The sequence below is a fragment of the Sebastes umbrosus genome, chromosome 20 (assembly GCF_015220745.1).
Source record: "Sebastes umbrosus isolate fSebUmb1 chromosome 20, fSebUmb1.pri, whole genome shotgun sequence".
Classification (NCBI taxonomy): Eukaryota; Metazoa; Chordata; class Actinopteri; order Perciformes; family Sebastidae; genus Sebastes; species Sebastes umbrosus.
Window position 1 is genome coordinate 6,704,817 of NC_051288.1, and position 17,773 is coordinate 6,722,589.

At 42.4% G+C, this 17,773-nt stretch overlaps 2 protein-coding genes across 2 annotated transcripts in view; one reads left to right on the forward strand and one right to left on the reverse strand.

Moving 5' to 3' along the window:
* Positions 1-3,523, reverse strand: part of shisa9a (shisa family member 9a) — a 72,548-nt gene extending 69,025 nt beyond the window's left edge. Inside the window, exons 1-2 of the mRNA XM_037755330.1 lie at positions 2,266-3,523; positions 1,201-1,307 (exon numbers count right to left, since the gene is read on the reverse strand). Coding sequence (XP_037611258.1) covers positions 1,201-1,307; positions 2,266-2,795 — 637 coding nt within the window. The 5' untranslated portion in view covers positions 2,796-3,523. The remainder of the gene's footprint in view (positions 1-1,200; positions 1,308-2,265) is intronic.
* Positions 3,524-9,834: 6,311 nt separating this feature from the next.
* cpped1 (calcineurin-like phosphoesterase domain containing 1) overlaps positions 9,835-17,773 on the forward strand; it is a 43,703-nt gene continuing 35,764 nt past the window's right edge. The window contains exons 1-2 of the mRNA XM_037755331.1: positions 9,835-10,056; positions 15,313-15,531. Of these exons, the coding sequence (XP_037611259.1) occupies positions 9,990-10,056; positions 15,313-15,531 (286 nt within the window). The 5' untranslated portion in view covers positions 9,835-9,989. The remainder of the gene's footprint in view (positions 10,057-15,312; positions 15,532-17,773) is intronic.

Sequence of the window (17,773 nt, forward strand, 5' to 3'; positions counted from 1 at the left end):
CAACTTTTGGAGGGGATCTGAACGCTGTGTGCTGGCTTGATTCTATGTGTTTGTGATGTGTATGTAGTGTACGCCGGGGTCTGTACATATTTGAGTGTGTGTGTGTGTGTGTGTGTGTTTGTGTGTTTTTTTGTGTGGATTCATCTGTTTGATCTTCGGTGTTAAAACACAAAGCTTGGTACTGTAGCAGCCCACGGGACGCAACAGAAATAGATGGCATTCATACACCACCACCACCCTTCAAACTCCCACCCCCTTACACACACACAACACAACACAAACACACTACCATCACCACCACCACTTACTTCCTCACCGACACACACTCCCACTCCCCTTTTTCTCTCTCTCTCATTATATCATGTGGGCATGAACCAAAATAAAACAGTGAATAAAGCTTTGGATTTGAAAAGCTGCAGAAAAAAAGGCAGGCAGATATTCTCTTCTTTCTAGCGCGTTATGAAATGGATGGATATCTGGCCGGTGCGAGATAAAACAAAAAAACCCCAATGCTGTCATTTGAAACAAAATAGGAACACGCCTGCGGGGATGTGTGTGTCCCCCCCCTGTGTGTGTCTGTGTGTGCGTGTGTGTGTGTATTGTATATTTGAGGATTTTCTGACTACGCACCATCAGCCAGATATGAGCGCGGTTTTAAAACATTTTGGAGCCCAGCTGGGGAGGAGTGACTTCTCACATCCTTACGTCACTCCAGATGACTTCATAAAAGCCTCAACCTGGACACATTCAAGCAGCTTTTTTTGCTGACAGACAACCCCCACCCACACCTCTATATGCTAAATTAATCCAGTAATGAGCTGTCCAAATATCCATCCATCCATTATCTGTAACCGCTTATCCTATTCAGGGCCGCAGCTGGGGGCTGGAGGCGATCCCAGCTGACACTGGGCGAAGGCGGAGTACACCCTGGACAGGTCGCCAGACTATAATTCATCAACCATTCAAAATTCACACCTACAGGGCAATTTAGAGTCAACAATGAACCTAACCTGCATGTCTTTGGACTGTGGGGGGAAACCTGAGCATCCGGAGTAAACCCATTCTAACACGGGGGAGAACATGCAAACTCCACACAAGCCTGGGTTTGAACCTACGACCTCTCTCGCTGTGAGGCGACAGTGCTAACCACTGCAGACCCTCTGTCCAGATATATATATATTAAAAAATAAAAACACTTACGGAGGTTTGTTGCCCTGGAAACAAAGTGCTGTGAGTGCATCCCGAGGGCCTCCTCCCCACGGTACTGCTCACCTGGACACCCGCCCTGCAGCACGCTGGCAACGGCCCTGTCAGACAGACAGACAGAGGGAGGAGAGAGACAGAGAGAGGCGGTGATGGATGCAGACATGAGGATAACATGGTTAATTGAATTATTCAGTTGGGCTGCACTGCTGCACATGGATCCTCAAATGAAACTGTGATTTGCAGCCAACTGGAAAATAAAAGGTGATTCCCCTGATGGATGGGGAAATATTTGTTTTTTATTTTATCCTGTTTTTTTTCTTTTCTGCACATATACTCCTGCCTATGTATAAAAAATCTCCTATCATAACACAATGGAGCGCCTTTTTACTCCAGTGAAAGGAAGCCGCCCACGCCTGATAAGAGTGGCTGCACGTAATGTTATGCTATATACCACAGTGGATGGAGAGACTGGAGTGGAGAGAGCATGCCATGCAGAATCCACTTCTTTTTTTTTTTTTTTTACCAAAATACAGAAGATGACACGAGTTGCTCATGGTTGCCAAGGAACAAAAATGAGATTGACACCTTTCAACCTTGCACAGATTATGTATTATTATATTTTGTATTAATTGTGCAACATAAAGCAGGTTTTAGTTTGATCTATATCTGTCAATAATTTGGATTATCATGGATATATCCAAAACGACGTTGTGGCACATTTCTGAATGTTAATTGTACATGTTTTATAATGTGTATTATGTTTATTACCTTAATTTATGTACAATATAATTGTTGTTTCGAGGTGTAAGAGCTCTGTCTCCCCCATGTCATATAAAAGTGCCTTAAGAAATCTGTATTTTTTCCGCTCTGGACGCGTAATGCATTATTCTAAGCAGTGATGTTCTAATTGATTCCCATTATATATACTTCTCTGCACTAGATGATGAAATGCGCGCTCCAGATCATCAGTGCGTGCGTACGTAGGCTCTACTATATACTGCAAGTCTCTTTTGTAAACAAGCGCACTGAGATTCAGCAGCAAGAAAGAAAGAGACTCACCTGGACATGTTCTCTCTCTGAGGCCGGTGCGCCTTTTCCAGTCCCAATTTGGTGAAAATCCCCACTAGAGCCATGATGGCCACTACTCCACATATGATGTAAACAATCAAGTTGGTCTTGTCTTTGGTGGTGTCGATCATCTTGTTCATCTTCTTGTAGGGCGTCTGGCCGGTCTTCATCCACACCGGCGTGTCGTAGTTCTTGCAGGTGCTCTGGTCCAGCCGCGAGTGTTTGTAGGAGCAGCAGAAGCGGAAGCCACAGGTGCCGCAGCAGAACAGGTAGTTGCCGGTCTTGCAGACGAACGGCGGGTCCCACTGGCCCATCACGTCGTAGTAGCCCCGGCAGCGGTCCTCGGTGTGCGGCGGCGTCTCCTCGGACGCGGCGCTCTCCTGCTCCTCCCTGCTGGAGGTGTTGGAGGTGGCGATCATCACGAACCCGCCGAGCAGTCCCGGTTCTCCGTCAGCCTTGCACACCAGAGCCATCATAAGTTTGAGCAACAGGAAGCCGAGGAGAAAGTATTTCCCTCTCATCGTGGTGCCCTTCTCCTCCGTTCAACTTCACGCGCAAACGACGAGACTCGGAGAGAAGAAGAAGAAGAAGAAGGGCGCGCGGTCATGGCACGCTGCTGAAAAGTCCCTGAACACACCACATCCAAATAATAGCGACGCACCGTCATCCGCGTCCATCAACATCTTTTTAGTCAACATGTCATATCATCATCCAAAGAAAAAAAGAAAAAAACAACACATGCGTAAAAATTCAAATTAAAAACAATCTCCCTGGAATGATTTAATCTAACTATAATTCCTCTCCTCTGCTGCGCATCTATGCGTCTTTTTTAGAAATGTTTTTCTTCAGGAGTGCATCACTTGAACATATCCATCGGTGCGCTCTTACGCACGGGCAGTAGGCAGAGAGACACGAGCCGCACCGAGGTGGAGAGCGCAGTGAGCGAATAGAAAGAAAGAGCCGAGGGTGGGAGAGCCTGGTGCGCAAAAAGAGGAGAGGAGAGGAGGAGGAAAAACATGGGGAGGGAGTGAGACTGCGAGGGCTGAGGAGAGAGAGAGAGAGAGAGAGAGAGAGACACAGAGAGAGAATTTATTATGAAATATTATGATAAAAGCCTCGGAATACGCACATCACTATTTTGCCGTCGAGGAAAGGCGTGGGAGCCTTCCACCCCTCCTCCTCCCCACCACATTTTCTCCACTTTATTCATTTTCAGTCGTAGGTTTGTCATCCATTGTTTTAGAAAATCCTGAAATCACAAGTAGCTTAATGTGCTGTAATAGGCAGTGGCTGGCTGGCACAGCTGAGGACACTTTATCATGTTTTCTCCACTGGAAGGGTACCCTAGATTCAACTTTATCATGTTTTCTCCACTGGAAGGGCACCCTAAAGGGCACTGCATCACGTTTTCTCTACTAGATGGCACCATAGAGGGTACTTTATCACGTTTTCTCTACTGGAAGGGCACCCTAAAGGGCACTGCATCACGTTTTCTCTACTAGATGGCACCATAGAGGGTACTTTATCACGTTTTCTCTACTGGAAGGGCACCCTAAAGGGCACTGCATCATGTTTTCTCTACTGGAAGGGCACCCTAGAGGGCACTTTATCATGTTTCCTCCACTGGAAGAGCACCCTAGATTTAACCTTATCAAGTTTTCTCCACTTGAAGGGCACCCTAAAGGGCACTGCATCACGTTTTCTCTACTAGATGGCACCCTAAAGGGTACTTTATCATGTTTTCTCCACTGGAAGGGTGCCCTATATTCAACTTTATCATGCTTTCTCCACTGGAAGGGCACCCTAGAGGGTACTTTATCATGTTTTCTCCACTAGAAGGGCACCCTAGATTCAACTTTATCATGTTTTCTCCACTGGAAGGGCACCCTATAGAGGGCACTTAAGACCGTTTTCTCCACTGGAAGGGCACCCTAGAGGGCACTTTATCATGTTTTCTCCACTGGAAGGGCACCCTAGATTCAACTTTATCATGCTTTCTCCACTGGAAGGGGCACCCTAGAGAGCACTGCGTCACGTTTTCTCCACTAGATGGGCACCCTAGAGGGTACTTTATCATGTTTTCTCCACTGGAAGGGCACCCTAGATTCAACTTTATCATGCTTTCTCCACTGGAAGGGCACCCTAGACGGCACTGCGTCACATTTTCTCCACTAGAAGGGCACCCTAGAGGGTACTTTATCATGTTTTCTCCACTGGAAGGGCACCCTAGAGGGCCCTGCATCATGTTTTCTCCACTGGAAAGGCACCCTAGATTCAACTTTATCATGTTTTCTCCACTGGAAGGGCACCCTATAGAGGGCACTTAAGACCGTTTTCTCCACTGGAAGGTCACCCTAGAGGGCACTTTATCATGTTTTCTCCACTGGAAGGGCACCCTAGATTCAACTTTATCATGCTTTCTCCACTAGAAGGGGCACCCTAGAGAGCACTGCGTCACGTTTTCTCCACTAGAAGGGCACCCTAGAGGGTACTTTATCATGTTTTCTCCACTGGAAGGGCACCCTAGATTCAACTTTATCATGCTTTCTCCACTGGAAGGGCACCCTAGACGGCACTGCGTCACATTTTCTCCACTAGAAGGGCACCCTAGAGGGTACTTTATCATGTTTTCTCCACTGGAAGGGCACCCTAGAGGGCCCTGCATCATGTTTTCTCCACTGGAAAGGCACCCTAGATTCAACTTTATTATGTTTTTGTCCATTGGAAGGGCACCCTAGAGGGTACTTTATCATGTTTTCTCCACTGGAAGGGCACCCTATAGAGGGCACTTAAGACCGTTTTCTCCACTGGAAGGGCACCCTAGAGGGCACTTTATCACGTTTTCTCCACTAGAAGGGCACCCTAGATTGAACTTTATCATGTTTTCTCCACTGGAAGGGCACCCTAGATTCAACTTTATAATGCTTTCTCCACTGGAAGGGCACCCTAGAGGGCACTGCGTCACGTTTTCTCCACTAGAAGGGCACCCTAGAGGGTACTTTATCATGTTTTATCTACCATAGGGGCATCCAAGAGAGAGAGAGAGAGAGACAGAGAGAGAATTTATTATGAAATATTATGATAAAAGCCTCTGAATACGCACATCACTATTTTGCCGTCGAGGAAAGGCGTGGGAGCCTCACCCCCACCCCCACATTTTCCACTTTATTCAGTTTCAGTCGTAGGTTGTCATCCATTGTTCTAGAAAATCCTGAAATCACAAGTAGCTTAATGTGCTGTAATAGGCAGTGGCTGGCTGGCACAGCTTCTAAAGCAGGGGATACATTTTGTAAAAGAGCGGCCCCTTCAACAAAAAATGTGGCCCCATGCAGGACGCACTAATGCCCACTACATCCCTGGAGACGTTCTGGAAAACATCAGGGTTTTTAAGCAGTATATTGCTCACGAGAAGCGGCTCCTTAGTTTAAATGTATCCTAACAAAAAGACACAACCAAATAATAAGATAAGTAAATCTTCAAAACAACAGACATAGTGCTTGACAGATTCTTTTTGCCTCATTCCCATATGGTGTCCGATTGGAAAATGTCTCTCCCTTTCAACTAGTAGTATTTCAAAAACACTGATACTTCTTCGCAAACAAAATAGGCTCAAGGCGAAAGCAAAACACTTTGTATGGGAGCAGTGGTGAACTGTCTGAGGGGCAGGGGCGAAAAAAAATAAAAAGTCAGCTGCAGGTGGTGGGGGCACCAGCGCGCATAAAGTTTTCTAGCATGTAGGATAACCTATATGGCACTACATCATGTTTTCTCTACTGGAAGGGCAACCTACATGGCATTTAACATGTTTTATTTTTGTTTTCTCCACTAGAAGAGCACCCTTTAGGCAAAATGTATCATGTTTTCTTCATTTAAAGGCACCCTAGAGGGCACTGCATCATGTTTTCTCTACTAGAAGGACACCCTAGAGGGTAATGTATCACATATTCTCCACTCGAAGGTCACACTAGAGGGCACTGCATCATGTTTTTCTTCATTTAAGGGCATCCTTGATGGCACTTTATCATGTTTTCTCTACTGGAAGGGCACCCAGAGGGCACTTTATCATGTTTGCTCCACTGTAAGGGCACCCTAGAAGGCACTGCATCACGTTTTCTCCACTGGAAGGGTACCCTAGATTCAACTTTATCACGTTTTCTCCACTAGAATGGCACCCTAGAGGGTACTTTATCATGTTTTATCTACAATAGGGGCATCCGAGAGGGCACTTTTGCTGCGGTTCGTTTGAACATGGGGGCACCCCCTGAGTCCACCAGTGTATGGGATTATTTAGTGGATATCTCAAGTTCTTCAAGTGTAGTTGTTTTTTGCCAAACAGGTGCTGTGAGAGAGAGTGAGAGAGAAAAAAAATGTTTAACAGTCTGAGTTGAGCTGAACTGAGCCAAAGAGCATAAAAATGTAAGTTCATTTCCAAACCAATAAAACATATTTATATAATATGATTTTGTGGTTAAAAAGCAGATATCTCCTTCAAGGTTATTTGAACTGTCTGACTGGGTGCAGTGAAAGCGAGCAAAACCAACAATTAACTCTCATTCAAATACTGAAAATATTAGAGCAACCAGATCAGCCGTTTTTTTTCCAGTTGGATAAAAGAGAGGATTGGGTGCTGAATTTGGAACCAACTCTCTCCATGGTGCTGAAAGGCCCCTGCCTCTGTCCAAGGTCCCTCACCTGACTTTGTGTTAACAAGGGACTGTGTGACCACGGGGCTTCCCCGGAGTTTTTGACACGAAATGCAAAATTATCTGGACTACAGATGTTTAGCATATAAAGGTTTATGCTACAGCACCTGAAGAGAATCAGGCAAATTCAGTATGCATATAGCTGCACGTGGTGGGGCACCAGTGCGCATAAAGTTTTCTAGCATGTAGGGTAACTTATATGGCACTACATCATGTTTTCTCTACTGGAAGGGCACCCTACATGGCATTTAACATGTTTTCTTTTTGTTTTCTCCACTGGAAAAGCACCCTTTATGCCAATTTATCATGTTTTCTTCATTTAAGGGGACCCTAGAGGGCACTGCATCATGTTTTCTCCACTAGAAGGGCACCCTAGAGGGCACTTTATCATGTTTTCTCCACTGGAAGGGCACCCTAGATTCAACTTTATCATGTTTTCTCCACTGGAAGGGCACCCTAGAGGGCACTTTACACCGTTTTCTCCACTGCAACGGCACCCTAGATTGAACTTTATCATGTTTTCTCCACTAGAAGGGCACCCTAGATTCAACTTTATCATGCTTTCTCTACTAGAAGGGCACCCTAGAGGGCACTGCATCACATTTTCTCCACTAGAAGGGCACCCAAGAGGTTACTTTATCCTGTTTTATCTACCATAGGGGCATCCAAGAGGGCACTTTTGTTGCGGTTCGTTCAAACATGGGGGCACCCCCTGAGTCCACCAGTGTATGGGATTATTTAGTGGATATCTCAAGTTCTTCAAGTGCAATTGTTTTTTGCCAAACAGGTGCAGAGAGAGAGAGAGAGAGAGAGAGAGATTTAACAGTCTGAGTTGAGCTGAACTGAGCCGAAGAGCATAAAAATGTAAGTTAATTTCCCCACCAGTAAAACATACTTATATAAACCTGTAACACAATTGGCCTATGTTGATTGATTTTGTGGTTATAAAAAGCATCTCCTTCAAGGTTGTTTGAACTGACTGGGTGCAGTGAAAGCGAGCAAAACCAACAATGAACTCTCATTCAAATACTGAAATGGCCAGTACTCCCTCAGATATCGTGGTGTACAAATATGGATCACCAAAATACATGTTATCAAGAGCTCGTTATCCTTAGAACATTTTAAAAGGAAATTATCATCACATTTAATTCATGATGTCTAATTATCTTTTGATATGTTTAGATAAGTTTTCTTTTTTTTCTGTACTGTTTCTTTTGAAATGTATTTCATTGTTTTTATTGGATTGTTTTCCACTGTTTGGTTAGGGTTTTTCTGCACATTTTGTGTACTTCTTGTTGTTGTTTAACTTTTGTTGTATTTTTAAAATTATGTTAGTTTAGATCTTTCTTCCTTTTTTGTTATAGTTATTTTCTCACGGGGTTGGGGGAGGGAGGGTGAGGGCCTTTGTATAAGCCTGTGGCTTCTTGTCTGTGGGCCGCTGCACACAGACTCAGTCTATGTTCCAAATCGCATACTTTTTCTTTTTACTTCTAGTACGTACTGCAGCTGCCCTTACAAAGTACATACTGCTGCATGCATTATGCATACAATTGGGACATTGGGACACACTACTTCCTCATAACATTGCACCTTGAACTTTGACCCTCTTGCTCATGTATCCCCTACACAGAGGATTGTGGGTCAGAATAGCCAGAGAAGTATGCTGGCTTGCATACTGCAAAATGCGACCGAATGTAGTAGGATGTCCTGGTATTTTTGGCATACTGCATTTGACACACTATGTATTGGGACATACTAAATCTTTTTCTGGCATACTAAATAGTAGGGTAGTATGGGTATTGGAACGCACAGTGCGTACCAAAGGCGCAATGTTATGCATTATATCTGTAAAACTTAAAACTAAACTTTATAGCCAAATCAAAATCTGCGCGAAGATCATTGGCCAACCTGTGACAGCCTCCTTTCAAGCAGCTCACAACAAGAGTATGCTCAGACTTGCCAACAGCATCTCTTCTGATCCCTTGCATGTTTTAAATGGGGAATATCAACTTCTGCCCTCCAAGAGGCGATTTAGAGTCCCTACATTTAACCGCATCAGGCTAAAGAACGCTTTTGTCCATCAGTCCATCTTGTTGCTAAATAATAATGCTAAATAATAATTAATGTGCTGCTAAAGACATGTAAATCCAGAGGACAGATGGTCATTTTGTAATGGGTTATGTATGAATAATTGTGATGTGTTTTGTTTTTTTGTCTGATGGGTCTTACTTGTCTGTCTGTCTATGGTAACAGTATGTCTATTGTACAGTGGAGGAAATAAGTATTTGATCCCTTGCCGATTTTGTAAGTTTGCCCACTTACAAAGAAAACAACGGTCTATAATTTTAATGGTAGGTATATTTTAACAGTGAGAGACAGAATATTAAAAAAAAAATCCAGAAAATCACATCATATAAAAGTTATAAATTGATTTGTATTTTATTGTGGGAAATACAGTATGTGTACTTTTTCTCAAACTGAGCTGCCTATGGATGCAAAATGAATTTCAGTGCAAACTGACAATAAAGTTGTATCGTATCGTATTGACTGGAGTTTGTGCAGTTTCATATATGTGCAAATAAATAAATAAATTTTAAAAAATAAAAATAAATTGGAACCACCTCTCTCCATGGTGCTGAAAGGCCCCTGCCACTGTCCAGGGTCCCTCACCTGACTTTAAAAAAAAAAAAAAAAAAAAAGTATCTTATAGTGTATAATAAGTTACAGTACACGTTAAAGGCTGTATCTGGCTTGTTATTCTGAAAGTGAAAGAGTGGATCCATAAATGCGCTCTTGTGTGTGTATATAGGAAAGCCTGCATGTTGCAGCCTCACTGAGGGAAGTCACACAGACTCACGAACAGGCAGTGTAGTCGATCACCGAGTAAAGTCACCAGAGTCAGCCGGACGACCTGACACTGAAGAACACAACTAACCTGCTCGGAGGCTCCCTGACAGACGCACAAGTCTGATACAGTTCACTGGGACAACTCTTGATCATTATTCTGCACTTATGGCTGAGAGCGAGGAGGAGATGTTTGTGAAGGCTCAGCAGCGGACGTTCATCGGACTGACTGAAGGTAACAGACTTTAACTAGCTTATTCATTTAGCCGGTTAGCCAACTGACATGCTAACGCGCGAGCTAGCGCTAACTCTCCTTAACTCTGGTGTTACACAACAACCTGTTGTTGTCGCTGGCTGTAGGTTAACGGTCACAAAGAGCAAACGCAGACAGCTTTTTGTGTAGCTTCGTGTAGTTTTAATAACTGTTGTGTTGTCGAGCTGAGCGAGGGTTAACATGCTAGCTTGTGTTTACAACATAGTTAAAGAGTAACGTTAAAGCCAGTGTTGTGAATCAAACGCAGAACAATAATGCACAGTTGTTGTTTTTTAAAAGTGCTGTAGTTAACGGTTAATGGTAACTGTTCATGACCATATAAGGTAATAGTTGGTGATTCACTTTGAGTGCTTCAAACTTTGAAAAACATCTTGTTTGGTCCACTACTTCCTAATGAGGACCTCTGACTCTGCAGCAATGTTTAACCACATTCCTGCATTTTTAAGTGGGAGTTGTAGCATACCTTGATATTAAGATAAGATAAGATAAGATAAGATATACCTTTATTAGTCCTGCAGTGGGGGGATTTTCAGTGTACAGCAGCAAAGGGGATAGTGCAAAAAACAAGATGCATCAGCTAACACAGTAAAAAAGAGCTAAACAAAGTGTAACACAATATAAACCATAAAGTATAAGAATAGGAGCAGTATATACAGTATTGACAATAAACAGACTATTAACACAATTGCACAAGTGGAAAATGATATTGCACAGTGAGAATGAATGAATGAATGAATGAAATTCCACCTGAAAATATCAGGTTATTGTCAGTTTTTTGGTGTGTAAGTGTAAGTGGTCTACTGGGAGCAGTGCTGGTTGTGTAGTCTGACAGCTGCAGGAAGTTTTTAGGAATGTCAGGAATGTTGTTATTGTCAATGTGGCAGACATAATTTTTTAAGTAGATTAAATTAGTCTAAAATGTTTAATTACTAAAGTGGTTCAGCCCTGCAGGCAGGTTATTCAAGGATTCAAACCATAATCACTCAAACAACTCAACCCATTTATGTTCTGTCAACCTGTCTTGTCTGTCTACGGTCTGCAGGACAGATAATAATGCACACAGTGCACTTTCATAGACTAAGCTACTGGAGTTACCCTGCACTATACTCATTTTTAAAATTCTCTTCTGCACTATATTCACTTTTTTAATAGTCCTGTATCACAGCTGTTACGCTGCACTATATTCAGTTTTAACAGTTTTCTTCATCTCCTTGTATTTTTATATCTGGTATATTTTTTTGTACTTTGCGGTACTAACTTTTTTACTGCCTTTTTACTAACATGTTTTGCACTATGGAACTGTGATGCTGGAAACTTGAATTTCCCTGGGGATCAATAAAGTTACTATCTATCTATCTATCTATCTATCTATCTATCTATCTATCTATCTAGTTCTTCCGCGCCTACTGGAGGAAACCAGTTAGTATAAGGTAAAACTCCAAGGGAAGAAATTAATAATGTTCAGTATTTTATTATTTGCTGCTAAAGCAAGCCCCCTCGTGTGCTTTCATCTCAGATGATGATTCATTTTGTTCACATGCTGCCACCTGAGAAATCTGTGCAGATTCATGTTTGAACTTGTGCTCGACCAGCGCAGCCACACATGGCTGACACAATGCTCTTATCTGCTGTCATGGGGAGCTTTTGTCGGCTTCGGCAAAGTCCTGGTGTTTGTTTGTTTTTGTTTTTTTAATCTGTTTCTTTTTGTTTGTCTGTGAAATAGTTCACAACGCCTGACTCCAGGGAGAGACATTGTGCTGTAAAGTATCCTCAGTGTAAAGAAAAAGATTCCAGGATGTGCTTTGCCTTGCAGCTTCGGGGGAATCTTTTACAGATTGTTGTTCAGGGCACTCACAAGAGAAGATAACTAATAATAACTTAGGGCTGCACAATTAATCAAATATGAATCGTTATCACGATTTTGGCTTCCCACAATTAAATGAACATGATTTACTGTAACATTGATGTTTAAAATGCGTGCTTCACTCATAAAAAAAGTCTTATTTTGATGCAAAGATGTGTTGAATAGCGGGAATTTAGCACAAAGTGAAAGTGAAAGGAGTGCTCTGTTGATTAAATGTTGGGTATAAAACAATTTTATTTTGCATCTAGGAGATGTACTGTGAATAAGAAGGACTAAGGTCTTATTTTTAGGGCTGTCCTCAACCAAAGAAATTCTTAGTCGACTGACACTCGACTAATCGATTAGTTGACTTAATTAACATACAGTGTCTGTAAAACTTAGTTTCTCCACAAAGAATCACACAAAAGCACTTCTTTAAATCTTGTGTTTACCAGAGATGTGCTCATAAGTTTCTTGGAAAGAAGTCATTCAGCATACAAAAACGACTAATCGACTAAAGAAATCTTAGTCGACTAAGACCAAAACGACTGATTAATCAACTAATCTACTAAGAGTGGACAGCCCTACCTATTTTGATGCAAAGATTTGTACAAATTTAGCAGGAATGTAGCACAACATGGAAGTGAAAGCAGTGCTCTGTTTATTTAAATGTGAAAGTGCAAAAAAATCAATGAATTATCGTGATAAATAATCATGATCTCAATATTGATCAAACATAATCCTGATTATCATTTTGCCCATAATCATGCAGCCCTATAATAACTAGGACCAACATGCACGGGGGGGTGTACATGCAAATTTACATGTTGCATGTGCTGTGTGCACACTTGCGTGTCCGTGTGATATGAAAACTTACTGACGTGTGCATTGTTAGGCAGTTATTTCCATATGCAAACACTCGAGGTGAGCTGGGACTGAGTTTAGAGACTCTATGCTGAGCTGCAGGAGTTCAGGATGTGCTGATGCGAGTTTTTGATCTACTTAAATGTTGATGGACTGTCATAGACTTCTGAGATAACACAGGAAACTTAACTTTATACTACAGTGGTCATGGCAGCTGTTCAGAATTCATCAGCAGTCCTCACCGTGTAGTCGTAAGTTTAGATCAAGGCCAGGCTAGTTTGGACTGAAGGCATTCTAAAGCAATTTGGTTGAAGAGATAATGATGGTAATCATAAAGGCAGAATGTGTTTCCCCTCATGGTTTTTTCTAAATGTCAATTACACAGAGGGGATCATTGTTAAGCTTTTACTCGCCTGATTCCCCAGGAGCAAGACACTCTTTTGTCGCTCTTTTTCTTTGCTTATCTTTGTTGAAGTTCCTCTGGAGGACGCAATTCGTAAACTCATTTGGGAGCGAGACACGCGGAGAGCATGTTAAACACGGAGGATGCTGAACAGCTACTCGTCCCCGCTGAGAGTGTGAGCGATGGGATTTGTGCAGAATGCAGATGCATACTCTCAACGGCGACGGCGGTGGCGCGCACCGCTCCTCACATCCTCCGGAAACGAAACGAGTGGAGCAGAAACTGTTTACACCTGCTCTTTGCATCTGTCCATTTGCGGGCAACAAGGGGACTCCATTTCCGTACCGCTTTTCTCTCGTGTCCTTCATGTCGAACCTTGTCATTACCATCAGCTAAGCCGTGTGGAGTGTCTGCTTCCGTTCTTTACACGGAAAGCCAGGAACAGATTGTTAATGAATATTTGAGAGTGATTAGATTGTAGAGCCCTTCCATTACGCAATATCAGGGGTTATGTAAAACACTTGTTCTTTGCCATTCATGCTCCAACATGTTTGTTGATTACTTGTCGTTGGTTGCTCATGGAGCAAGCATGCAGAGCTTTAACAAAAGGCCGTACATCACATCCCAGTCCCTACATCCAAATCAAAGCCCTTTCAACTCATCAAGTGTTGATTAAGAATGAATATAAAGCTTTTTTTCTGCATGAAACTTTCACAGCAGGCCTTATACGGTACAGCTGAATGACTAATGCTGTGATGACACCTAATCACTTAAGCTTTTCTGTTTCTTCTGCATACAAGGTTTTATGCTCCCAGCTTGAAAATTACTATACAAATAGAATTATTATTGTCACTATGTGCAGTGTTCTGTGCAAACATCCTGTGACCTAAAAATATTGATATGAAAATGTTCAGATGCTGACAGAATGTGAAGTTGAAGGGATAGTTTGGGAACCTTGAAGTGGGGTCGTATGAGGTACTTATCCATAGGGTTAGGGTCGGTGTATTACCTACAGTAGATGACGGCCTGTACGCCCCCAGTTTGGAGAAGCAGACAGGAGTTAGCGCACGGTAGCAAAGCAATGTTCTAGTGTGGACAGAGCCGGCAGCAAAACGTATCTTAGCCACCTGAAAAAATCAGTGTCAGTTTAAATGTGCGCTGTATTTAGAATATTTTCACTTGTTTACCTTGCCGTGAGGCTGAAAACAGCATTTCCTGCCATTTTGCATGAAAAATGGCTTTAACAATTATCAAAATAGTTGGCGATTATTTTTCTGTCAATAGACTAATCAAATAGTCTAAAGGTCGTTACACACCGACAGCGTTTTTTTGGTGAGATTAATTCCCCCGTCAATATATTTTTTCGAACTGTTGTTTTTGTCACGAGTATTTTCACACAAAACGCGAATATTACGCGGCGAAGCAACGTCATTTTTTTCCGGAATAAGGTTGATTTTCTGAGCCTTGCGTCGCGATGTAAAGGCATCAACCAATCACGTTGTGTGGAACAGGTTGAGTTGCACCTATATTTATAAAACAACAACTCGGAGGCTCCGTAGTCCGAAAAACAAGACGGCAAACTTTATTACTCCTTTCAACCATGACAAGGGCGGCTCAGACTAGATCCACTCCTTCTGTTCTTACATTTCACAATAAAAGCCCTCTACACATAATATTCGCAGGCGAGTATTTCGCATTTTCATGCCGTTTATTGGTCATGGTGTATACGTTATAAGGTGACACTTATATTTATAGCTGTAGATTCATGTAAATCAGTATTAATTGCCATTTCTCCTTGTATTTGTCATGCGAAAAACATTTCTATCAAAATAGTGTGTGTACTTGCTTTCACACTGTAAGTGCTCAAGCAAAAAAGACAAAGGAGGACTCTTGAGGAGGTGTAAATTGATAATAAACACATTTTTTATCAAACTGTATGAGAATCTAAAAAAAGTGTTGTATTTTGCTCATGTAAAACACTAAGAAACCTTTTAACACGGTGAAATAAAGATGTAACAGCACAGAAAGTTGCCTGATGCAGCTTTACATGAAGTTTTATTTCATCGTGATCTTGGTAGCAACCAGTGTCCGTCTCTCCTTGTTCCAGATGCAGAGCACGAGTGGACGGGACCGTTTTGCTTCATCCAGGGCGCCGACCCCCAGCTCGGGCTGATGAAGGCCTGGAGGGATGGCGACTGCGACGGCGGAGGGGACGAATGGGCCGAGGAGATCGAGCTCACCAAGCAGGCCGTGGAGGTCGTGAACCGGCTCCGACCCAGGCCGAGGTTCATGGTGTTGTGTGGTGACCTGGTCCATGCCATGCCAGGTAGGGATAGAGCACATGAAGGACACACACTGCACTCGAAAACCTTTATAAAATGTAGTTTTCAAGAGCTACACGAGAGCACAACTGCTGCTCGAAATGAAGAGGTTGTCATTGCATTTTCTCTCCCGGTAGAGTCTTTTGAGAATGAACTTATTTTTCCAGTGGGTCCTGCTGTTGTGTCCTGATGAAACGCTGTTTTGAAGTACATTGCCTTTTTTTTTTTTGTTGCTAAACATTGAAATACTTTCAACTTCTCTGTGCGATAAATGCATGCTGAGTTCTGAGGGGCTGTAAAGAAACCACAACAAGCACAAGCCACAGCAGCGAGGAGAGGGTTCCCGCGGACAAACTAGATACTGGCATCAAACCGGTGTAGCTGCCAATTATCCGCCTAATGTCGGAGCAAGTAATGTGAACCCACAGATGCCGGTGGCGTGAGTTTAAACTCCGCTCAGCCTCTTTTAGTGAGACCAAACGACCCAGCAGTGGTCCCGCGAGCGTTATCTCGTGGCATCTGGTACATCACGCAGGCTCATGCAAATGCTGCACTTAGTTCAAAGTGTTCGAAATGGCCTCTCCCAAATTACAGATAACCGCAGACTATTTAGAAACACAAGCTGTGATGTCACGCGCGCGCCAAACACCCGTTTCACCGACTTGTTTTATGCCTCGTTTGTATTCGGCGTGCTGACAGATTCGGCGCCCCTACGCCGAGATCTTGTTTTTCCCTCAAAGAGATCAAAGGATGGTACTGAGCAGAGTCAGAAATGATCAACAAGCACCACTCAAACACTGTTAAATGATGTACTATTCCATCGGCCATCGAATTAAGTCATATTATATAATATATTCTTCTTAAATCACCTGCTGACCTTTGAGGTTTGTGGCCAGTGAACATAAAAGTTTTCCTACTCGGGTTGTTGATTTTTTAAAAGATCTGTGGAAATGAATAACTGTTTTTTTGTTTACGTTTTCATTTTTATTTATCATTGTTGTAGGTCTATGGTACGACGGAGTATTAGGGCCACATTGAGGGAAAAAAATAAATCTGAGATTTTGAGAATAAAGTCATAATATTATAAAGTAGTAATTTTACATGTTATTTTCTTCTTTTCTCGTAAACTTCTGACTTTATTCTCATATTACGACGTTTTTTCTCGTAAAGTTATGACTTTATTCTTGTAATATTACGACTTTCTTTCTCGTAAAGTTATGACTTTCCTCGTAATATTGTGACTTTTTTCTCGTAAAGTTATGACTTTATTCTGTAAATCTCAGATGTTTTTTCCCTCTGTGTGGCCCTACTACTCTGTAGTACATTTGCTCTTTGGACCTCACTGCATTAGACTTATATACTATATACTTAGAGTATAAACTGTGTTACCTTCATCACTTTGCTCAAATGTTTTGCGGCTCCAGACGGATTTTCTTTATTTATTTTTCACCTAAATTGGCTCTTTTGATAGGACAGGTTGCTGACTCCTGTACTATAGTAACATTTTTGAGAAAGCGCCGCACACATCAGCTACGTGTGTCAGCTCCGTTGCTAAACCCCAACGCAGACTGAACTATTAATCCACCGTAACCGACACTCACTGTGATCGCTGCTGCTTTTAACTTGCTAGTGGCGTTTGCAAGCTGAACTTTTGTTCAGTTTAAGCTGATTAAATAGATTGTTATTTAAACTTGCCATATATCTGTGCTATATCGGGTATTTGCACTGACATTTCAACCTTGTATTATTTCATGATGTGTAGAGGTCAGACTGATCAGCGGTGTTAAACCCGCCTCCACTCGCTCTACACTATTTCCACTGTGGATTGTAGTTTTTGACCTGCCCAGCGTGAGATGACTTCATGATTAGGCAGGAAAGCTGCTCTGAAAGGAGCTATTATGCCAACGTCAAATATATTTGTCATAACTGCAAAATGTGACAAGAATGTTTCTGACTGAAACCATTAAAATGTCATGCTTTTTTTTCTCTCTGTCGTATAGGATTCCAAATAGGCATGCAGTGTAATCTGAGTCTCTTTGTGCGATACGGCTGTCAGTTTTTGGAGCCTCGGGCAGAGTTGCTTATTTGTGACCCCCGTGCAGGTTTTGTGATGACCTGCAAAACAGTGAAATAGTGGATGGCATTTGACCAAAATACAGGGAATAGGGATAGTTTGGGTGTTTTGAAGTGGGGTTGTATGAGGTATTTATCCATAGTCAGTGTATTACTTACAGTAGATGATGGTCG